The following is a 24,941-nucleotide window of genomic DNA, read 5'->3' on the forward strand; positions in this document are numbered from 1 at the left end:
AGGCATAGGTCTGCTGAGGTGACACAGCACATGCCGACGTTTTGTGCTTTGATTGGTGACTGCTTTCTGACTGCACTTAAGTGTTTGTCTGATGAAGTTTAGCAAGAGACATTTCTACAGCGCGGGGCTTATTGTTTTATTATTGATGCTTGGTGAGAGCAGTGGATTTGGTGGAAAGTGTAACTTAATGTGGGGCTGGAGAGCTAGTAGAGCTTTCTTGTCTTGGAGAAAAAGAGGGAATAATGCAATAAAGTCTTTGGTCAGAAAGGTTGTATATACTTTAAAACAAAAACCCTCTTGAACACCAAAAAGACTTTATTTTCCTCTTCCTCATCTTACTATAAGGAGATTACACTGACTGTAAATGCATGCAGCTCTTAATCCTGGGAATTGTCAAATCCTCATCGTTCCTGGGTTTTTGAGGGTGTTTCACTTCTCCTTACGAAAGGTGTTTAGTTCACTGCCTAGAGGATGGGTTAAGCTACCATCACTCAGGCTTTAGTTTTCTTAACGTGTGAAAAGCTGGCAAGCACTTACATAATCCCATCTTCTCATCAGACATTTCCAGGCAACAGAAATGTTCGGAACAAGGAAAGGCGGTGGGAGAATCAGCCAGCCCTCTTCCCTCCTCCCTCTCTCCTTAATTCCATGTTTCTCTGTTGTCACAGCTGCTAACTCATACCTGCTTCTGAAATGGGGCCGGAGGAGATGGTGTTGTCCCATGTGGAGCTGGCAATGGGGGTTGGACAAAGCTCCGTTCCTGGGGCACCATCTCCTTGGCTTCCTCCTGAAGGGTAATGAGGGCTCACAACTGGAGCAGGGCTGACACTGTATCACAGAAATACTCTGCAGACATATCAGCAATGGGAATGGCTGTGCTAGGGCTGCATGCCAGGCAGAGCAGAAGATGCTCCATGTGAAGAAGCTCTGGCAGAACGAAAGACCTCATTGAATTAAAATGTAGGTTCTTGACAGGAAAAAAGAAATAAGAAAAAAGTCAAGCTTGTGACTTATTCACTGCCTTACCCAGGTCATTTTTGCTTTTCTCCACTTGCTGCTGGGATGTTTCCAATCCTGGTTGAAGAGAAAGGATGTTGGGCTGATTTGCTCATGAGATGGCAATGTGTGGGGGAAGAGGTGAGCATGCTCTAGAGCACTCCAGCAGGGTCTGCCTGAGGGCTTGTGGGGTCAGGGACTGATGGGGATGGGGGCTGCCTCTCTGCAGGGCCAGAGGCAAGCTCCAGCATATTCCTGGCCCTCATGTGGTTCCCCATAATTTTGAGGGCAGTATGGGTTGCTTGTGCGGTACTGAAAAGAGTTCAAGGGTTTTATGTTAGTCATAATCCAAACTAAAGGTTTGTACCAACTTTGGGTTTATTACTCAGATGTGGGGTTTTCTTTCAGCTTTGAATGCAACCAAAAGCTGACTGTGGCTACTTCATTACCTTGAAGAGCTAAAATGCTAAAAATCAGCAATCTTTTAAAAAGTTGAACCTATTCTAAACAATACAAGCAGAAATAAATAACACATTTTTACTATTTCTAAAAGCCTTTTTTGTTGTTGTTGTTTTTGTTTAGAAGGGACTTACTGTTTAGTTCTAGCATCATTTTAAACATACAAAGCACAATCCTAACAGCCTATTTAACATTCATCATAGGACTAATTCGGTTATCCTCATCGCCATCCTCTTGGAGCACTGATAGTTTTCCACTGTAAAATTTTATTGCAGATTAAGGTAAGATAAGATGTGCTGTGTTCACACAGCTTTGGAAACTTGATGAGTATCAGTTTTCCTTTGAGACTTTGCAATAGTACAGGGGCCTCTGAGAACATCAAATATCTAACTTTGTGTTAGACGGTTGACTTAATATTTATTGCAGTTCAGTTCTTGGATGCTTTTGTACCTTTTACTAAGAGGAATTGTTTCCTTGTCATGCCACAATAGTACCTGTTGGAGCTTCTGTGTTTTGTTATCCAACCCTCAAAACTTTTGGGCATAATGCCCTGTTGTACTGAAGCTCAGTAGTGGAATTGTATGGTGGAGATTGAGATGGATTCCTGTTGGAGATGGAAGAAAGTTGTGCCTCTGTGTTGTTGCTATCTCTCATTCCACCTTTAATAATACAAGCATAATACTTTGCATTTTCCTTCCAGTAAGTATAAGTTTCCATTCAACTTACCTCCAAATGTACTTTTTGTCAGCCTTGTGTGCACTGTTATTTCCAATGTCTCGAGCTTCTCCAGCCAGCTGCTGTTCTCCATTTAGCATTCAGCTTGGTAATACTCCATACGGCACAGTCTTGGTGTCTGTAGGTCTGTCTTCAATGCCAGTGCCATTTTCTGCAGTGATGTGTTAGAAGTATATCGCAGTACCTGACAGATGAAGTGCATAAAATTAAAAGCCTGGCAGAAAAGGATAAATGAAGCAACTTTAATAACTGTATACAAAAGTGAATATGCTGTGCCTAATTTAAATATTTAATTGGGTATGCAAAATATGTCTCATAGATCCATCAATCAGATAAACATTTTGTGAGATGTGATGCAAATATTGACACATGCTGCAATTCCTGACTGAGTTAGGCAAGTATTGCTTCAATTCTATTCCCAAGTTCCCCAATCTATATATATAAAAGCTACTACTCTCCGTGGTTAAATTTATTGGGGATATTTATGGTGTTTTCCTGTCTACATATGTAAAAAAAAAGCACCCCACAGATGGCTCTGCAAATGTAAGTATATAATACGATTAGTTCAGTATTTTAAAGTGTTTAACTCCACTGCTGCTTATTGTTTCTAGACAGGCTTAGAATTGCTGTGTTTGAAATGTGTAAGTCTATACATTAATCGTAGTACACTGCCAGAGAGCTTTATAAAAATTAAGATGAGCATCATCTTCACATATACTATAGCATCAAGATTTTAGGCTGTATGTTTCCGAATGATTTATTTTAAGCCACTTTGCAACAATAGCATTGTGAAGTGAACTCCCATCGCACTCAGCTTATCAGGGGAACTAAAGCAGAAACGCCTGAGGCCACAGGCCTCCATCCATTGCAGAAAGAGGCTTTTTTAGTTTTTGTCTGCCCTGAGGTTTGGGGCTGCATTAAGCCCTGGTTTACTTTCTAGCTGAGGCCAGGAGCAGCAGGCAGCAGACCCCACCATCTTGCACTGCTGCAGCAATTGCATGGGTTTGGTTCCTTGTCTGCTGTCAGGGATGGATGTCTGTGCATCTGCCTAGGCAGAAGTGACTGTTAGCTCCTCTGCCCCATTTTCCTTTCTCCTCCATTCTTTCCATCTGGGAAACTGGAAAAGAGAGCTGAGAAGTTGCGGGACATGAAGCAGGGCTGCTGCCCACCACGTTTTCCCTCAAGCAGAGAAATCTTGGATGCTGCAGCAGCCAAATCCTCCTGCCCCAAAGGAGGTCTGTGCAAGCAGGTCACAGAGGCTGCTCGAGGATGCTCCATTCAGGCCATTCTTGCCTTGAGTTTATGGAAAACAACTCAGAACAAAAGAAGCTGCTGCAAAATAAGTAAGTAAATGAAAGCCAGGAATTAAAATGTAAAAGTAACTCAGTGAAGGAGTGCTGAGCATAGAGCCAAGCTCCTTTCAGCTGTAGGTGGCAAGGGTCGTGCTGGGGTAAGGGAGGCAGCGCCTTTCCCTCAGGCATAGCCACTGAGTGCAGCACTTGGGCAAGGCAAGCCATGGGTAGCACCAAGCAAAGAGGAATTGTTAACCCAAAACGTCCTGCGGGAGGACACAGTTGCTTATTGGGTACACTTTCCTGCGGTCTTCATTGGTAGAATCCAGACTGGTGTGTACTCCCAGTTTGCCTTCTGCATTCCCCAAGGAAATTAGAATTTTCAAGTCACCCTTTGGACTTCTGCAGGATTTCAGATCCTAGACAAATGCTGCACTATTGATATCATAGTAAAGAAGGAAGTAAGTACTGCATTTCAGTTTTCATGAGCCTGCTTCTGCAGAAAGGCATTTGAAGCGGATTTAGCAGTGCATGGAAAGAATGTTGTTACTGGAATCTGTTACTTTAAACACCATGCAATTAGCTTTTATCCCCACTGCCTATTTCAGTTTAAATTTGCAGTGATATTCTTCAAAGAATGGTTTCTTTTAATGAATTTGTGTCAGTTTGAGCTCATTTAACTTACGGGTCACTGCATGTTATGTAGAGATCAAAGTAAATGATCGCAGTAAGTATTAATTTCCTCTGGATCCCATAAAAAATTCTGATGGAAGAGGTATTAATTTTTCTTTCAGTATCTGACTTCTGCAAATCTAGAGAGTAAGTTGATGCTATTAATATTTTTAGCAAATCAGAAGCAATATTAAAACTAAGTATGTTCCAAGTACGTTGCTTCAGACCAGTCTGTATTTCAGTCTCCACCCTCTGTTAAGTAAGCCACAGAGTATTCTGTTGTGTCCCAGTGCAGTATGCACTTGCAGTCTTACATGCTTGCTAGGAAGAAAACCAGTCGAGTTCTAATGCCCAGGTTATGCTTTGCTCTTGCTGGGTCAGATATAAATCTCCGGCGATGTGTTTGTGATCCCATGGAGATGTTTGCATCAGTTGTGGAAGCTGATTGTTTTCTGTGTGGGTCATGCTTGCTTGACCATATTTCTGTCATTTGAATGGGTAGAATATCTGTGTCTTCAGGCATTGCCCGTGAGGATATAACTGTTTCTCATATCCTTTCGTTGTCAGTGTCCTTGTACTCGAGGTTGTCTGCTGCATCAAGGCTGCGTGTATGTTTTGGACAGAAAAAGTCAGTGGTAATCTCTGGAGGGGGGTGTAGAGATGGACACTGCTCCCCCAATGGCCTCTGTGTGCTCCACCCTGCTGCACTGCCAGCATCAGCTGCTTGGCCATCAGTCAGCTGGCAGAATACATAGGTTGTAAGGGTGGTTGTTTAAATACATTAAAGTTCGGGAAGTTTCTGGTCTGTCTTCTGTGATCTTAAGGGCTAGAAATCTTCTATTGTTTTAGAGCTGCCATTCTTTTTCTTTGAGAGCTTGAGGGTCTCTGAGCTTTACTTGAGGAGTTTAATAATCTCTCTGTTTTGGTTTGAATACAGCAGTGCACCTGGAGGAGAAAGTGTTGGGGTGACAGCTGGGGTGTGCTCATTCAGGTTCAAACTGAATATGTTGGTTTTGCTTTACTAAAGCCAAGATGGTGCCTTTTGAGGGGCGGGACATGAAGTGTTGGTTTCAGGCAAGTTCTTCTCACAATCAGAGCCTGTCTGGGGGAACTTGTTATCAGTGTTTCTGCTTTTTGCAGCTGGGAGGGTGTTTTCTTTAGTGAATGCATGCAGCCAGTGTCTTTAAAGACAAGAGGTAGGTGCCAGCTCAGTCTCATGGGCTGTTGTGTGCTGTGCCTTCTACAGGGCACAGTAGAAGCTGCAGTGCTGGGCTCCTCCATGGGTGCTTCCTTCTCTCTGTGTTTTCCCTCCTGCCTTCATCCTTCAGCCTGCATCCTCATTTGGATCCTCTGGCCTGACAGACAGCTGTGTGGTGGTTCCAGTGGCAGGAGTACATCTCGCTCATGTGGAGCTGTGATGTCTTCATACAGATTCAGAGCTCAAACTTGAAAGCGAGGACGGGCAGTTCCAAAAGGATGAGGTTTGTTCATGCTTCCAGAGAACAGACTGCTTACACTGTGTTCTGAGGTTGGCGACAGCCTGATCTGAAACACAGCAGAACGATGACACCTTACAGCTGTCCGGCGCAGAGCAGGCCTTGTGTCCATGCTGGATGTCTGTCTGGGGTGGGATTTACTGCATCCCCATGAGTGACGTGCAAGGAACAGGGCATCTCCCTTGGACACGGAGCTGCTGGGGACCTGGGCTCTGGAGGGCCTCTGCATGAGGAGCTGCTGAAAGCTCAGCGAGTTTATCTCCTTTCTTAGGAAAACAACACAGATATTTTCCAATATCCAATCCATATGAGACTGTATTCATAGCCTAAATTATTTTTAGTGTGTTCCCTTTTCGCTCCTCTGAGCTGTTCGGTAAGAAAAGCAGCTTGCAGTAGAACTCAGGATGAGAAGTACTTGCAGGAATAAGAATTGTAGCAGGAGAGCAGAGGGCACTAATTATTAAACTAATCTTCAGGAAGAGAGTTTCTGTTGGGTACTGAATGAGAATGAATTGATGCTTTGAAAGTTTTCAGTATTCCCTGCTTTTGCCAGTGGAGCACAGCATTTTGCACAGCACCTGGGAGGGAAGCGTTGGCTCACGCTGAGCAGGAGCGTTTGTCACCGCTTCAGCCGTTGTTCTGCATGCGCTTGCTTTGGTGCTTTGCTTGTGTTCATCACGGCGTGTGGATGAAGTCAGCAAACCTTTGCAATCCAATTGGGAATCTGGGGTGGAGGAAACGATGATACTTTAGATGACAGTATTTAAAACAAGAGCGGACACTTTTAAGTGGATTTTTTTGTGTGTGAATGGAATACAGAGGCTGGACACAGGCGTTGATCAGCTCAGGCTTGCTGGGACCGTGCTCTAGTGCTGGGGCTACAGAAATACCCCCATGTAATGGTGCCTTTTCTAGAGCCAAGGGAAGGGGATGTGGAGATGGCTGCTGGGAAGCTTGCCAGCCCCATTCCCTTGCTTCTGCTGGCTTTAGCTCTTCAGCTTGAATTACAGCATTCTGAGAGCCACAGCTAGGGGAATCCAGGTCTCCTTGTACCTTTTTCAGGAATTTTTCAGGATGTTAAGTGAAATTAAAGGATTTTTCTTTTCTTTTTGTATATAAGAAACATCCATTGTTGTTATTTATGCCTGACAGATGGCATTGGTGCAGCGTTTTTAACCTCCTGTGGCTGGAGCTGGTGCCCGTGCTCCTGTTTTTAGGCATAGGGCTGGAGGCTGGAGCTGACTCTGCATGCAGGGTCAGGCTTTGCATGACCCATATGCAAGCTGCATGGTGCTTTGCTCCCCTCGGTGTCATTGCTGGGATGCAAACAGATGGGGATGTGTGCTGGGAGAGTTTCTGCATCTCAGGCAGTGGGCAGGCTGGCATCGAGCAACAGAGGGGGAGAGTCGGATCAGGAGAAGGGGAATCTGGGCAGGATGAGAACCTTCAAGGGTTCAAGGGTTTTTCACCAACAAGAAAAAGAAAACCTAGAAGAAAAAAAGAGTCAATGAAAAGAAATATGTGCTTATAATTCAGGCTCTTGTGTGGAGGGAGGATGACGCAGTTTGGGATTACATATAGGCACATTATAAAAGTGATATAGTGTATACATGAATACTTCCTAATGTCAGGTACAGATGTACACAGATAGCAAAGCAATACTGAACTGCACTATTAGGCAACCTACTGAAGTGGGGTTTGCTCTCACAAGGCAGAAAACCTTCTCTGGCTTTAAATTATTTGCTCCTTGCTCCTGCAAGAGAAAGTATTCGAGTCGAAACGCAGCTCCACGGTGCTGCACTTTCATCTCCCTTACTCACTGTGCACTCACCCTGCTCAATCAGTGCTGCTTCTCACTGCCTTATCTCAGGTGGGATCTTGCCATGGGGTAGCATCAAAGGCGGGCGGCTTTAGGCAAGTAAACAAACTGCCTGATGCTGGGCATGGGAACGCAAAACTGATGCTTTTTAATAACGTAATAATATTGTATTTGTGGTATCTATATGCATTTAAATAGAAAACGCAGTTTGTATTACAGCAGTGCCTGAAGGCAGTAGTTGGGAATCAGAATTGGCTGCTCTGCTTTGTGAACACAGTGTAAAGAAATCCAACCCTTCAGTCCCACGTAACTCCTATCCATCCAAGCTATTGCATCCAAACCAGCACTTGTATCTCCAAATTCATGTGCTTCCAGGGGAGCATCCTGGGGCTAAGTTTCCAAATCCCACAGTATAAAATAAAAGGCGAACGCTGGAGAAAATAAAGATGTAGCCACACAGGAAAGCATGGTGCACTGCCTTCCTTCCCCAGTACTGGGATGTATGGCTGCAGTGTGGGGGATGAGTTGGATGAGCGTGGGAGGGAGCGTGCCACCAGGCTGCTGCCTTCCCTTGCTTTTCTTCCTTCATTTAGCTGTTTGGTGAAAGGCAGCTGCTGTGGTGGAGAGGGGGCTGCCATATGGGGACGTATGGCAGCAGGGGATGGCTTCAGGATTTGAGACATGCTCAGAACATCCTGCAGCCAGTAAAATGCTGCGTGTTTGCCAGATCTCTTCTTAGGCTTGGGGAGCACACAGTGAGTTGTTGCCTTAGCGAGCAAACCTGAGTTAAATATAGAAAATGCTCAGTCCTTTCAGATGGCTGGGCTCTGAAACCAGCCCCACTGAAGTTGCTTCATGGTTTTCAGGAGTCAAAGTTAAAACATACCTTATTTTTTTTACAAGAGCTTGGCTAGGTAACAGAAACTTAGGAGCTTGTGTGTTCCTGGGCTTGGTGCTCCCTCTCTGTAAGCCACTCCATCCTGCACAGCTTTTCCAAAGATCAACATCCGCATGGGAGCACTGAAGTAATGCTTCCACTCATTTCCTTCCTGCTGAAAGTGCTCAGCAACAAAGCAGGACTTCAGCCATGCAGTGAGAGCGGTGATGGCAGACACGAGGTGGTGGCAGCTCTCCCCAAAGCACAGCGTGTTCCCAGTGTGCCATGCATTGAGCTGCTTTTCTGCATCCTCCTTTTTTAAAACACAACAATACAAGCAGAGATCCTTCACTGAGCCTGTGCTGTGGCACAGCATCAGCTAGCATTGCTCAGCCTTGAAGCGAGCCATGGCTGGCCGCCGGCCAAGCGTTTGCTAGCTGCAGCCTGCCCACTGCAGCTCCTCTAAGAATAGCCCCGGTGCTCTTTTAATCAAACAGAATAGAGAAAAAGAGAGAGATTTTAGCAATTGTTGTCTTAATCCGTGTTGTAGACATGGAGTTTGGAGGGGGGCTTGTGTCTGCATAGAGCTGCAATGCTGAGAGGTGTTGTGGGGCTCGGTGCAGTGAGCCAGGGCTCAGCCCTGCTGGCTGTGGGGCAGTGGGCATGCAGGTGTCTGCAGCGGGTGCCTCGCTTCAGGAATTTCAGGACATGAGCAATTTCTCAGCTAATGCTAATTAGGCTTGTAACTCCTTCTGAAATGATCTAAGGCGAGGATTAATTACAAAAGTTTCTCGGTGTTAGGACATGTTTCTTTAGTTAAAGTTCAGTATGCTTTCAGTTAATGATTATGGTAAAAGATTTTTCCTGTACTTAAAATCCCCAAATATACCTTTCTACCTCTGTATGTAAATAAACACATCTATGAGTTTATCTAAGCAAGACTGAATGTTAAATGGGAAAAACACATGAAAGGCCCATGCCCTGCCAGCCCATTCCAAGGCTTAAGTGAGTGGATTCACATATGCCTCATGGGCTTAGTTGTCTTCTGGAAGCTGTTCTTCTGGCTGCACTCGTTTGCTCAGTTAAATAAAACGTGGCATGGATTGTTTTCTTATCTTCATTTAAATAATAAGGGACCTTACGTGCTTTTCTTTTTGTCTGCAAATGTAGGGGGAGATTGGTGGAGTCTCGATGGATCCAGCGGGTCCCATGTTGGATCATTGCTCTGTGAGGCTCCTGCCTCTGAGCTTTGAGTTGTGCACCTTCTAAATCTGAATGTTATTAATAGCCGTGGTGACATTTCCATGGAGAAGGAAGGATGCAGAGCTTTATAAATAGAGTCCATGAGGTAGTGCGAGAGTGAAAATACCTGATTTACATCAACCTCATTTGCTGGCCGTTAAAAAATCCTAAGGAAAAATGTTTAAGTGGGCATGTGAAAGGCTTGGTTTGACTGGGCGTACAGTTATGAAAGGCCAGATGGGAGAACATGTCTTCTCCATGTCTTCTCTGTCTTCTGTGCTCCCTGTTTTCCTGGGATAAATATTTAGCAGGTTCTTACAGCACGGTGTCAGAGTGTTCCCTGCTGGGGATCCCTATGCCAGTTTGGAAAACTGGACCAAGTTTTCATTTTGTTCTCTTATTTACTTTATAGAACTCTTTTTCTTTCTTTTTTTTTTTTTTTTTATGATTGAGTCACACAGCCAGATAGTGATGCCATTTTTTTTTCATATCCTACTTCTACAAGTGCTTTAAAACAGAAAAGATTTATATCTAGTTCCCATGGCTGCTGTGTGTGGGGTTTTTTCCTAGCAAAGCATTGCATTAGCCTGCCCTTGAGCTCAGATAATGCAATAGAAAATTGTTGTTATAAATTTAGACTTTAGATTCTTGTCATATGTTAATATTTTGGTAATCTGGCACTATAGATCTCCCTGGTTTTATGGCTTGTTCTTACGAACCCTGGATTATGTATGTTGATCATTACTGTGTGCAGTTATTGAACTTGGTTTTATGATAACAACATAAACCATAAAGCTGAGTTAACTTAAGGAAATAAAAGGTATGCAAATACAAAGCACTAAAATAATAATGAAGACCTTGCTATCGTGCTGGGTGATGACCTGCAGTGGGATTTGTCATTCAGTTTTTCACTGAAACCCCTTTGCAAAACGATGCTCTGGTGTCACTCCCCATCCAGTCCTCGGTCTCCCTGAACTTCTGGCTCAGCTACTGGAGGGACAGAATGTATTGGATCTGCTCTGAGTTTACAAATGCTGACAGATTAATTTGGAAAGACAGATTGCAAACATGCATCATGGCCACAGTCTGAGTTCTATAAAAGTGATGTATGGCTGGTGCAGAATGATTAAAAAATTGTATCAAGGGAACAGCTTAATTAACTATTCTTGATTAAAGCAGTACAGTATGTGAATTTAATAGCTTGTCTTCAAAAGCAGAATGTGAAATCACTTATTACTGTGGTGTATCTTGCTGGCAAATTGTGAGCTGCCAGAGGTTCCTGTGATTAATTGAGTTTAGAGGAACTTAACACTGGGGTGGGAGATACTGAATCGTTATTCTGCTCTTGCTTCGAGCTCATTGCCTCATGCAAGAAAAAAAGTTGTCAGGAATGAAGTCATGGGAGAGTGGTGAGAGGGCTGAGAGCTGCCAGGGAAGGGAGAGCATATGGGGGCTGCAAAGCAAGGTCCACAGTGGGCACCGTTAACAGAATGGTGGGCATGCAAACTGTGTACAGCATTCTTGACTTGTAAAGGTTTTCTCTAAAAATGCTAATACCACAGGATGGATGTTTGCTCTAAAATAGAAGCTTAAATTGTGAAGCATAATGGAGAGCCCAAGGGTGAATTTTGGGAGCAAGTTTTATTGCTGTGGCATGAAGGGCACTGGCTGCCTTCGTTATACAACACTTCAGTGTTAGTTAAGGCTCAAATTCAGCCAAGCTGATCAATTAGCACAGACATGTAACTAGTGAACTTTATCATTAACTGATGTCAAAACTGAGCCTAAGTGTTTTCTTGTCTTCTTCAAATTAATATTAAACTCCCGCTTAACCTTTTCGGAATTGAGTATTTACACTTGATTTGCTTTAAAGTATTCTTCTGATTCCAATCAGTCAGTTTTCAGTGCATTTTTTTCACCGTATATAGGTAAATATGCAGTTTGGATGGATGAGCGTTACAGGTTGCAGGTCAGATGAGTGAAAATCATGATCTTACAGCAGCCATCATGGCTTTTAAACTGAGCATCTGCACATCTGCCAAGATTAAAAATCAGGTTTTGTTTGTAGCTACCATGGTATCCTACCTTGACTATGATTAGTGAAAGTCTGAGCACTGAATAAAACAGCCAGGAGTTACATATGGCCTCTGAGAGGTGCTCGTCCCTCCCAGTACCCCTCTCTGGGGAGCAGAGCTTACTGCAACAGGTAGGCTCACTGAGATGAGTAGGACCAGCTGTGCCTGAAGGTACTCCACCCTACAGTAAGCGAATATAAAGGGCAAACATCTTAAAGACATTTCTGTCCTTGTCAACACATTCTTCTTGGAGATGAATTTATTTCAGAAGCTGCCACTGCAGTGACACATAATTGTAAGGCGCAGTTGTTTTGTATTTTATGAGTGCTTTGAAAAAAATTAGCAAATTCCATTAATATGGTGGTCAGTGAATTCATCTGAAATTGCCTGATGGCACTGTTCTGTATACACACAGTGGAAAAATCAATAAATTTAATCCAAGGTAAAACCGTCTAGCTCTCTGAAGGAGAAGACTGCCTTGGTTGCTGAGTACTGGAAATCATTGCCTCATACTAATTGAATAGCATCCAGCAGTTGCGTGGCCGAATCTTCCAGACTGATTTGACTCATGGGGTCTGGTGACTCTAAATGAAGTATATTTGTCATGCTGCAGTCCTACAGGATTAAGAGCACTTGGACTCATTTGATCTGATATATTCCAACAATATTAAGCAAGTCCATTTTTTACTGTCCTTTGTACCTTGTATTTTCCTGGCTGTGGAAGTCCAGCATCTTACTTTTTGGAAGCTAAGCTGTGATATGACAAATATTTCTGGCCAGTATTTCTAGCTCTGGCAGGATTTGAAGAGTTCTTGGCTGGCTTTTACAGTAGGCTAATAGCATAGACCAAATATAACAAGAGGCAGAGTCCAGCATGTAGAATTTAATCATGTTCTTTATTATATTATTATATTATTTTTCTTGTCTTGAAGTTATTCACTGTTTTCTGGTTTTGTGCTTAATAAGCAGTCATTCTCAAATGTTTTAGTCGATACTTAGATACTAATTAATTTTAAACAAAACATCTGAAAGATCCTTTTGTCTTTCAGCAGAATAATTATGCTGCAAAACTTGCTTTTCTAAGTCATTTGGAAGGTCCCACTTGCTGAGTGCTTGGGAGGTAGGACTCACTGCTAGAACCTCTTTGCAGACATATCCATGGCAATATCCTGTTCGTAGTCGTGCGAAGACACAAGTTGCAAAGGTGCCCCACAGATGTGATTAAAATGAAGGAAATAGTATGAATGCAAAACGGTGAACCAGTTAAAAGAGAGAGACATCTTTGTTCTTGCTCACAGTAGCATTCAGATGTAAGCAAATAATGGCTGATGAGGTGGGAACAGAGGAGCGCTGCTAATGGTGCGCAGCTTTCCTAAGACGTGAGCTCTGAGGTGGGAACCAGGAGAGAATGTTGTTCCTGGTTGTGTCGCTCCCCTGGTGTGTTTGGCCTTGGTAAAATTTCATTTCTGTGAGTTGGAAGGACTCCTTGCATGGCTAGATGGGCTCTATACCTGTGGCAGCGTACCAGAACTGCATGGCTGGGCTTTGAATAGCAGGCCTCAGTAAATGGCCATAAACCAACTGTGAAAAAGCACTCTTAATGAAAGAAGGGCCTACCAAGAGGTAGATACCTTTCTGTATTGAAGAATAGTCCCTGTGCACGTACTGTTAGCCATTATTAATGTCTGTGCTGAGTGTCCGTGGAGGTGGCCATGGGCTCCCCTCGGTCCCTTGGGAGAGCGTGGAGATAAAAATTTGCTCACCCTGCAAGCTGAAATTAGTGGGAAGTGACTTTAAGCTTCAGGAGTTTGGGACTTAAACTAAACTCTGGAATTGAGGATTAGGAGAATACCCCCTAATCACCTCAGCTGTTTGTCTTCCCAGATAGGCCTTGATAACGTGGTGAGCTTGCTTTCATGGAACACCTATTGAGTTAACGAGTTAATGTGCTCTCCTGGATGTAAATGGAGGAGGGAAATAGCTCTGGGTGAGAGGCCAGGGTAGTCACCCATAGCTCAGTTGGCACTCTCTGAGCAGGAGGACATGGGTGGATGGGCTGGAGGAGAGACCATGGAAATCCTGTGGCACAGGAGCACTCCGATTTGATACTTGCACATTCCCATGGGCCGCACATTGAGGCCCTCTGAGGCAAAGGGGCCAGCACTGGCAGTGCTGAAGCATTGCATATTCATAGTAACAGAATGAGTTTAATGCTCCTAGGCCATTAATAGGACAGTGCTGCATTACTGCCTGCTTATTTATAGCTGCACATTTGAGGTGGTGTGTGGCTGCCAGTGTTCGTTTGGAAGATCCGAATAGAGGAGCCTTAGGCTGAAAGGAGTGTGTTCCTTCTGCTCTTATTGTGGACGTGTCTCACTGGGGTTTAAACATCACAAAATGGGCCTCCCATGCCCCCTCATCTGCAGCGTGCTCTCCCTGTCTCTGTGAAGGTTCCTTTGGGAACCCTGTACCAGCTTCAGTCTGTGGGCTGGCTGCTGGACCTGTCATGCGCCTGGCTGCTTCCCCCCCTTCCTTCTCGGCCTTCCTTCCCTGCTCACCTTACCCAGCCATTCTGACACACAGGCAGTGTTCCTGCTGGGGTAGATGAGCCTGCTTCTTGAAGGCCAAACGTGCTGCTGATGTACAGGTTCTTGTCCGGTCCTGGCAGCTTGCAACACGTGCCTTTTTCCAGGGCTGTCCTCCATAGAGAAAGGCCAGGGAAGGATTACATTCTGTTGTGGGCTGTTCAGAAGTTGTGAGTTCATCACACACAATAAAATACCTTCTGTGGCTGCTGGTTGAACACGTATAAGTAATCTGCAGAGAGCTCTGACTGGCCCGTCTTGGCTGCTTTCTGTTTTGCCACAGACATGAGCAGGTGAGAAATACTCATCAGTGTACTCGCTGTGATTGCAAAGTAGATTTTATTTATTAATGTTCTCAGTGGCAATCAGGGAACGTTCCTGGCTTGTTGCAGTTGCTATGCTTGTATTTGGCTCATCCTGTTATGAAAACGCAGAGGGATTATGGGGCTTTGGTGACTTTAACAAAATCTATTTCTGCTGTTAGGATCATTGATGTGGTATATGACTTGAATTAAAGTTCTCATTATCACATTAAGATGAAACAAGCAGTTAATTAAGTGTAGGGAAGTAATTGATAAAACTGCAACATGCAGTGAAAAATGAGACAGTATTTTTGCACTAAACCCCTGTGTTCTCCCACTTGTAAGAAGCATTCCTATGAATGTATGTTGGAGTGTGCTTCTGACTCAGGCAGAAAGCTTTCACGTTGGGCAGTACTGCACCTCTTGATAGTAATGTGGTGGCACAGCGTTTTCTGAACATTCTTGGGATGTGAAAACCCTACTAAATTATAGAGGTACTTCTCTTATCTTTGCACTTCCATGGCTTAAAAAGAAAACTGTGTTAAAACATGGCTTCCGGAAATGGCTGAAAGTCAAGTTGCAGACTCAAAAGCTGGTTTTGATTAGCAATAGGAAAATTGAAGATGATGTAAAAAATGTACGTCTTGGTTACATGTGATTTTTGTTAATTTTAGGAAGACCTGTTGGGCCGTGAGTCATGGAATGTACAGGTATTTTACATTAGGACCATTCTTTTTCTACCACATTACTGTTTTGGTTTGGTTTTAGTAATCCAAGGGTTGAGGCAGGAAGACAGATGACCCTTAACAGCTCTTTGGCTTAAGAGAGATGTTGAGCAATGTACCACCCATCTTATGTACCCATTAGAAACGTCGAGCTCAGTTTATTTCTTCTGGAGCATTTATTTACCTTGGGTTTTCTGATAAATGTATGCTCAGTGTGTAGATGTACTCTGAATATTTGCTAGTAAAGCTTATGATATTTCATCTGCAAACCACGATGTGCAGTAACAAAGCAAGTGCATCCTGAGAAGGCTCATGCAAGTCAGAGAGTCTTGAAGCAGTGCTGTCTCTGTTTTTGAAAGAGTTGGGCTCTTCTCCCCAAATACACGATCTAACCTGTTCTGCAAAGCTAAGCTGACTTTATTTTTTGGTGGGAGGAAACCTCAAGAGTAAAAATAGTTGGTGGAGCTGCATGCAATTTCTGTCCATTTGCTTATGAGTCTCAGACAGGGCTGCTGCCTGCGGAGAAACTCCATCTTTGAATGCAGGAGGTTAACCTCACTGGTTTGAGATGCCACATCAAAAACAAGAGCTTATCTTGCTCTCTGTTGTGGCATTACACATGATACATCCTGACTTCAGTAAGGTTTTAAATGCTGTGACCAAAATGAGAAGCGAACTCTGTAAAAAAGATGTAGGCAGATGGGAAAGAGCCCAGAGGGGAGTGACAAGAATAGGAGGCTTAGCAAACATAAGCTGTAATGGAAGATGGAATGAATTGATTTGTCTAGCCTAAAAATACAGAAGGAAAATGCAAGTCACTTGGTACAGAAAAGGTTGCTTTAAATGCAGGACAGTCAGCTCCATGACCACGGAGAGATGCCAGAAGACACTGGGCAAAGATTTAAGTTGATTATTAGGACAGATGCTGGAACTTTCATGGAGGTTGCACAGTGAAAGACAGACTGTTGAGAAAACCCACGGGAATGGAGTTTGGAGAATGGATTAGACAAAAATCCACGAAGTAGTTTAGATATGTGCCCTCAGGTGGTGCAATTAGACAGTACTCTGAAATATCTTCCTTTAGTGCTGGCTGAGACTATGGGAAGCTTTCAGATGGCAGAGCTTGCGGAGTTTCATAATGGTGTTTTCCTGGAGAAAAGATGTACAACTTTCTGACAAAAGAGGGCAGAGCTCATTTCGAGTCTTTTCTGTGCCCACACCTACCTATGAGGCTTGGGAAGAAGTAATGCAGAAAGGGAGATGGTGGGCACTTTAAAATCAGATGGTACAGTAAAGGGCTTATCAGGCACACAATCACTCAGTTACTGTCGAGTCACGGAATCATTAAGGCTGGAAAAAAAACCACTGAGATCATCTAGTACAACAGTCAATATCTGTTGGACATCAGCATTTCCAGGCCTGTGATTGGATTTTAATGGAGTTTTTTTTTATCCAGTATTTTTTTTTTTAATCTGCAGTATTGTGGGTATCACAAGCTATTTCTTATTCATCCTGGATGGAATACGTTTACTCTGCTGGTGCCCCTTTTTGGTAACACCCAGGAGACACACTTATCTGCTCTTTTTCTGGGTGAACCTAGAAGAGTGCAAAAACTCAGCTTCCATTACTGATTTAAACAGCTTATAACCTATTTGAGCCATCTGTGATTGCTTTTCATTCTACTGCGTATCATATCTATTCTCAGTATCACTCAAGTAAATTTGTTTGGGGAATTCATACAAAATCCATTTCTGAGGGCTAGGAACTCAGAAAGCGAGCAGGCTGCTGTGTTCTTTGTGAAATGAAAATATTTTGTTCTGCTATTTGTGGAAAAACAAAGCAATGAAAAGATCGTACAAATCCGTAACTCAGGTTCCATTCACAGCCATCATACTCTTGTGTGTCGTAGTACCTGTCAAACTTAACAATATTCACACTATTAAGTCCCCTGAAGCGTAAGGTTTACCCGTGCTCAGTGAAACTTGCCAGGTAGCAAGAACTGTAGCTCTGTTCTCTTGGGTCTTAAACCTTGTGCCCTGTACAGACTTCAGAGTTAATGCAAACAGAACAGACGTTGAGAAGATCAAAATACAGGCATTTAAGTCTGTGCGCATAATGACACTTACATGGTTGCAATTTACCAAAAGTTTAAAAATGTTCACCTTGGACGGAGAATGAGAGCTTATTGTAGTGAATTCTTGCTGTTCTGGAACATACGTGGCTGTGTTTTTGTTCCCTTCATCAGACTCACAGCAGGTGGAAGATGCAGTTGGCCAGCAGTGGGCATTCTGCAGCAGCACACCGCCTGCAGCATACAATGCTACACATGTTCAGAGTGCTCTCCTGTGATGTCAGGCTGTGGGAATTGGAAAGATACTGTGGGAGTAACTGGTGTGGGAGTGCCTGTGTGTTAGTGGGACGCATGGAGTTGGTTTCTGTATTGATGCTGTTGCTTTATGCATGAGAACCAGCCCTGCAGGCTGTGCGTCTCAAAACTTTCCCATTGCAAGTACATATGTATTGATGAGTAGTGCTACTGTCATTTTTCTGCCATGACACTTGTCAGAATTACTTCTTGCTGCTGTTTATTCTGCTTGTATGTGGTTTATCTGTTTCTCTTGATTTGCACCATATTTTCTAATTAGTTCAGTTTTTCCTCCTCGCTGACTTGCAAGCGACAAACACAGAAGAGATCTGTATCTGCAGTTGAGCCTTAGATTTATCTCTGGTTGTACAAGGGGCAAAAATATCTTGAGAAAAGAGTGATGAACATTCATCAATGGTTGCTGAACATTTATGGAGACCGGGCAGTGGATGTTGGCACAGTGCCCTCAGTGGGTTGGTGCTGCTCTTCAGCAGTGGTGACTGTGACAGTGGGTCAACTCTATTGGTGCAGGTTTTCACAACCATAGCATGCAGGGTTGTCTTTTTTGCTGCATAGCTAACAGTGGCGACTGATGAAAAACATCGTTGTGTAGCTGGGAATTTGCCCTATCAAGTGGAGCTGCTGTGCTCATTCTGTCTGTTGTAGTTGCCATGGAAATAAATAGGCTGAGCCACCAACCTATATGTGGCCTAAGACAGTTCCTCTTCACTCAATGCAGCCCAGGCAAGCCAAAAGGTTGGACACCCACAGGGTAGTGTATGGGAGCATTCAGAGCTGTGTTTGTCATTGGTCTTGGCTGGTTCTGTCTGTGCTCGTTCAGGGTGGGTGTAGGCACATTCTGCAAGCAGGCTGGCAAAGCCCAGTCTCTCAGAAGAAATGTTGTGTCCAGCTGTTTAAAAAGCCTGGAAATGGCACATCTGGCTCTCTAGATATGGTCTCTTGCATGTCTTTGAAGAACATAAAGCTCTTCAAACCCATCCCACTAAGAATCCCTGCAAAAATTGCAGTAGCAATAGCCTGCTTGCAATTCCATCCTTCTCAGAGCACAAACTAATGGATATGTGTCCTGATGCAAACAGGCTGTTTAACACACCAGATTGCTTCTAAGGCTCTATGTTGTTTATTCCTGGTCATAAATGTTTTACAGACTTCATGCCATGCCCTCGTTTCATGCTTAATGCCAGCTCTTTCCACATTACTACACTTGGTGGAAAACTACTTTCAGGAGATATGCATGAAGAATTTGAGGGCACGAGTAATATATACATTTACTATAAATAACTATATTTCTGTAAGAAGCTTGTTGAGAGGGAGAGAATAATTAATGACACGGACTTAATAAGCAGTAAGATAACTTTGAGCCAGGGTGGCCGTACAATCCAGAAGACTGACATACCTGCAACAGAGGAAGATTGGTGGTGCTTTCTGTTGCTAAGTGCTCTAACATTCTCTAAAGTTTCCTCCAGAGCCAGTCTGGTCTTGTAAGTTGTCAGTAATGTCGTTTCTTAAAACTTGATCCATCTATTTTTCATTTGCTAGATAAAACATTCAACCACCTTGATGTACCGAAGCCATTAAAGACCTTGTGTGAGCAGGTCTCCATTTTCTCTGCAGTATTTCTGGGCATCTCTCAATGTAAGCAAATAGCCTTCACGCCCTGAAGCAGTCCCAAGCTATCTGCTGTACAGAATGGTGAGGGATAGTTTTCAGGCTCTTGCAGAGCTGTTGTGCAGGGGTCATTCCTCAACTTACTTCTGCAGCCTCTTGCCCTCTGGAACTCTTGTAGACATTCCCCTTTATCTGCTTCCCATCCTGGAGTACCACCAGGAGTGGAGGAGCCGGGAATCCCCGATGTTCAGAGCAGTGCCATCCTCCTGTTGCAGCACAGAGGCACTTTGCAGGCGATGGCACTCCTGGTTTTCTGGAAGGGACCCCTTGAAGTGTGAAGTTTGGCAGCGTATCTGCATGGAAGAGCTTGGAGATGATAGAAACATGTTTATTTTTCTGGATGAGAGGATTTGAATGTGTAATCCCTGCAGAGGGTGAAACAACTGTGAAGGAGAATAGAATGGCAAAGTTCAGCTGGGAGTTTCTGAGGGAAATCGCTGCTCATATTTATCATCTGTTTCTCACCAGTCGTTTGTCTGTTTAGCTGCCTTCGTTTCCTGCCTTCAGTCCAGCTCTTCCTACATCAGTACTTCAGTTCATCTTTAGCCTTCCTGGTATGTGGTTACTCTAAAAAATGCATTGGAATTCCCATGACCAAACAGTCCAGGCTTTCTAACATGCACAGTGAAGGAAGAGGGGTTGAAAAGCTGATGGGGAAGTTTAAAAATGTGTCGCTATTAGACATAGTAAATATTAATGCCCTTTAAGAACCCTTTAGTGGTCAGAAATTATCTTCTTTTATTTTTTTTCCCTGCTCTTCAGTGATCATAGAATCATAGAACGGCCTGGGTTGAAAGGGACCACAGTGATGGTCTCATTTCAACCCCCCTCCTGTGTGCAGGGTCGCCAACCTCCTGACTCAGACCAAGCTGACCAGAGCCACATCCGTGAGCTGTATTTAGATATTGCAGAAGTCTTTTGACCCTCTCCAGAGGGAGCTCTTTTCTTCCTCTTCCCTATTTTCTTTTCTTTTTCTTCTCAACTTTACGTTTCTGGATGGGTTTTTCAGATTTGTTGGGATCCTGCAGCCTGACTTGAGCATAATTGGCTCATTAGGTTTTCTGCTAGTAATCGCCCCTCATCTTAGCTTCTTCAAAGGCATTTAAAAAAGCAGCTACAAATTACTTACTGCTCTAACTCATCTTACTTCCAGCTGAATGTGCAAACCAATCCAATGAATAAGTCAATCCAAGGAAAAAGCAGATCCCTCCAGCCCTTGTAATCAGTACTTTAAATCATACTTTGCTGAGCAGGGTTGAGTAGGTGTGTGTGTGTGCTCTCCTCCATATTCCACATTTCTGGAGCTGCAGTCCATACAGTAATATCACCCAGTTATACCTGGCAAGGAGGAGCGAGTTTCAGGATGAGTGCAATGACATTGAGAGAGCTGTGGACTGCTGATAAAAGCATAGGATTTCTTTCTGCCAGATGTGGGTTCTGTTCCCGGCGTTCCTGCAGGCTGCACGCATGATGTTGGCTGGGTTCACAGAATCTGATTGTTTTCCAACTATACCTGCCCACACATTCCCACCTCCCTTTTCTTTCCATGCGTGAATGGCCACGATGCCAACCTGAGGTCTTCACCTCACCTCACCTGAGGTCCCTGATGGCACGGATAGGTGCGAGGTGGGCTCTGTGTGTCAGCACCATCCACACTCCAACAGTGTCAATACAAAGAGGCTCATTTTGCTGGCATTCAGTTCTATGGCTTTTCCCCTGTTTGGTTGCATATTTTTTCAATTATCATAACATTAGAGAGAAAGGACTGAAGACCAACATGCGACTGCTGGTTAATGAAGATCAGCCATTAGGTGGTAGAATCGCTAATTGCATCTTTAATTGATTTCTTTCTGGCCAGGTTGATCAATTAAGGAGAAAAACACATAGAACAAAACGTATTCTCTTCATTAAATATGTTGGCGTTTATGAGAGCATCTTGCTCTCAGCCTTGTATTACGAAGCCCTGTGCGTGGCCACGAGTGTGAAGGGAGCTGAGAAGCAAGGCTGTTAGCAGCTCTCCTCTGTCCTCCTGTAGATACCTTAAGAAAATACCTGAAGTACCCGTGCTGCTTGGAGATGGCTTTGGAAGCATCAAGGGAAATGCTGATGGAGATATAATTATAATGGCAGCAGTGGCTGTTGCTGTGTTAATAGCAGCTGGCGGTGCAGTCACTGCCATCTGTTAATGCCCTGAAATTCTGATATGGCACATCCTTTATGGAGGAATTAACAATAATTTACGTATCTATCAAATGAAATCACCTTGATTTGCTGACAGCTTTACCTTGATAATGATTAATTGCAAAATAATGGGGAGATGAATGTACCACAGTGGGCGTTTTTACCGTAGGGTAGCTAATACCACTATCTAAGTACAGCATCCTGGAGGGTTTATTTTTGAAGTGGTGGTGAGGGGCATTATTTGATGCATTTCCTTCCAATAATCCTTATAAGCAGAGCTAGATTAAAGGCTGAATTTCGCATATTAATTTCTATTTGCAGCAGATTAGGACTCTGAAAACACTTGCGGTTCTGCCGATGCGTGCTAACTTATGAAATGTTAATGACTGACTCTTAGTCTCCAAAAAGAGAGAAAATGAGGCTGAACTGAAAGAAATGCCTCTGCAGCCCAGGAAGCGTGAGCCTGGGGCAGCAGAACGCCAAGTGGATGGTGTGTCTTGTGGCTCCCGGGTCGTCTGGCTGTGCTCTAAGTTAGAATCCAAACCATTCATTTCTGATGAATCAGTTTCTCTCCCAAGTGACGTTGGGGAATATTCCATCTGAGGATACTCTGAGGAGTTATTTTTGAATATCAGCTTCTGTCGAAGCCCGTATTTTGGTCAGTGTGATGAACTGTCAGTGCCGTAAATAGCAATGAAAAGCGAAGTACCGAGCCAATTTGGGGCCCTGTTGGTTTTCATTTCCCTCCTAACTCCTCTTGTTTGTTCCTGCTGAACAGCAGATGGAGGAGGTGACATGTTCTCTGCTTAGATAGGAGAATTGTAAGTAATAAATAATGGAAGAGTGTTAATTATCAGAAGCAGTAGGAGGGAAAGAGTAAACTTTGCACTGTTGTAGTCAAGTAAACTCAAAGTCTATTTCCTTCTTCCTGGGTAAGTCAGTCAGTCACCCACAGTTAGAATCGTGGAGCCATCAGATCACCAAGGTTGGAGAAGACCTACAAGACCATCCCGTGCAACTGTCTGCCTATCACCAACAGTTCTCACAACTATAACATGATTTTAAGGCAAATGGGTCTGTCTTGTTCTGCTGCTTTGGCTTTCCGATGCAGGATCCAAGGAAGGCTGTGCCTGGGGAGGATGGATGTTTGGTATGACTTGGGAAGGAGGCTTCTTTCTCCCTCAGTGTTGTTTTCATGCAAGGCACTGTTTTCTGTTGGGGAGGATTAGAAGGCATGCATTAAACAGTGTTAAATTTGCTGAGGCAGTTGATGTTTACAGCTCTTGTGGAATTATTCATTAAAACATTAACTGCTAGACAGCCTGCCTTTTTTAAATGCAATGATTTAGTGGCCCTCTTAAAAATCACGTTGTGTGATTCAGACATCCAAAGACTAAATAAGACAAAACAAAACCATCAAAATTACCCACAGAAGCGTTAATTCTTGGGTTTACGTTTCCTAAATTGTCACCAAAGCGATGGGGATGGATTTGCTTGGCAGGAAGGCTGCAAGTTTGACTCAGCTCCCTCCCACCAGCTGTCCCAAGCACACCATGCAGACGGGAGGGGCTGTGTCCTTCTGCAGGGGATGTTTCACAGTTCCCCACCCAGGACGATGGCCCTGCATCTCACAAGGCTGGAGCATCAATGGTGTTGCCTTTAATTTTGTTTCTGGTGAGCTTGTCACATTTGGTTGCACAGGTGGCAGGGAGCAGCAGAGTGTGACACTGTGATGGGAAGTGCTTCGTGCTTTGTTGCTTGATAAATGCTGACGGTATCTCTGTTGTGTTTTCTGTGTGTTCCAGGAAAAAAGTGCCAGTTCAAATGTAAGACTTAAATCTAATAAAGAGATCCCGGGATTAGTACACCAACCCAGAGCAAAGTAAGTTCATTTGTTTTTTATTTTTAATTTTAATACAAATAATTGCAGAATTGAAGTAGTATCTGTGGCCTACCTAAGCCAATTGGTGGTTCCAGCAGCCCTAAATCCATACCCACTTTAAGTCAGGTAAGAGCAATATTGGCACCAGCCTCCTGCAGTGTCCTGTCCCTTGCACAGCTGAGATGCAGGACTTAAAACGTGTGTGAGATGCACCTTGCCATGCCTTACAGGGATACCATACCATGTTACTTCTCAGTTTTTCATACAGCTTACACACAGATGAATATATATGTGCACTGGTGTTCCTGACTGCTAGCAGCTAAGTCGTGTTCCTGAAAACTAGCTGCTAAGTTCCCAGGCAAGTTTTTGCTGGCTCTCAGCTTAGGTTAGCAGACATAGAGCCTGACAGACTCCTGGGAGAACCCCTTCCGTTTCAAACAGTGAGGTTGTTGCTTGGAGTGAAGGCTGATTTGCAGCTGAGAGTTGATTCAGTCCCTGGCCTGGCTGAGATCAGTCCATGTGGCATATGCCATGAAATATTTAGCTCCTGTGGCAGGGCTGTTACTGATGGTAGTTACTCGTTTCTTATCTAAATCACCATTGTGTTTTAATCACTAATTGGATTGAAAATAACATTGTGTGGAGCCATATATCAGGTTCTTAACAGAGAGCTTTGCTGCTGAGTTTTGAACATTAGCAGAAATGCTGTTCTTTATGCTCTGCACCTGCTCTTACTTAAACTTGCCACATACCAAGTGCCCCGTATGCAATTTCAATAATTTCCTAATGATCTGACAGTGTCATTCAGTCTCCTTTCAAACAGAGGAGACAGAGTGCTTTGGATGTAATTGCAAAGAAGTTTGCAGCAAGGAGGTGAGGGTAGAACCACCATTCAGCAAAGCGAAGCTGTGCTTCGTTACTGCAGCATGCTCCTTCCCAGCAGGGGCAGAGTTGTATTCCAGTGCTTTGATATCAGGCACAGTTGTCTTCTTCTATGCCTGGTAGTGTTAGTCAGCCTGAGCCAAAAGGAGCCCTTCCTTTTGAACAGTCACCTCTTCTAGTGCATCCAGGGCAGCATGGAAAAGGGCAACTTAGCTAAAGGAGCAGAAACAGGTAGGTAAATGGTAAGGTGTTTCTTTTAGCACCCGTGCAAGGATGGGTGTTATTTCAAAACGAGCAGCAGACTACGTACCAAAGTAAGATTGTGAGGACTCCTCCTGTACGTAGGAGAGTTTAGATTTCTACATCTGCAGCCCTGGAATCCTAAAGCAATGTGTAAGGAGCCAGCAGTAAACTTGGGGGGACTTTGGCAAGGTCAAGGAGCTGGTCCTTCCTTTCCACGTTGGGTACTAGTGAAGCTGTACCTTTCATGGGCATTCATCCTTGCATCTTGCCCTTGTAAACCAACTCAGCTGACATCCTGGAGAATCCCATTCGTTGGTAAAATGTGTTCCTTCAGCCAGGCACGAAACATCTAAAAACATACAAATGTGCTTCCTGATGTTTTCTGATTTCTTTCTGGGGAAAAAGATTTCTTCTGCTCCGACGT

The 24,941-nt window shown here is 43.8% G+C and overlaps 1 protein-coding gene across 7 annotated transcripts in view; it reads left to right on the forward strand.

Annotated features, from left to right (window-relative positions):
• The window catches only part of C1orf21 (C1orf21 homolog), an 86,857-nt gene that overhangs the window by 55,660 nt on the left and 6,256 nt on the right, over positions 1 to 24,941 (forward strand). For all 7 annotated transcript variants that reach the window (XM_046898268.1, XM_046898271.1, XM_046898269.1 and 4 more), the window contains one exon: positions 23,316 to 23,392. In XM_046898268.1, coding sequence (XP_046754224.1) covers positions 23,316 to 23,392 — 77 coding nt within the window. The remainder of the gene's footprint in view (positions 1 to 23,315; positions 23,393 to 24,941) is intronic.

The sequence above is a fragment of the Gallus gallus genome, chromosome 8 (genome assembly GCF_016699485.2).
Source record: "Gallus gallus isolate bGalGal1 chromosome 8, bGalGal1.mat.broiler.GRCg7b, whole genome shotgun sequence".
Taxonomy (NCBI): Eukaryota; Metazoa; Chordata; class Aves; order Galliformes; family Phasianidae; genus Gallus; species Gallus gallus.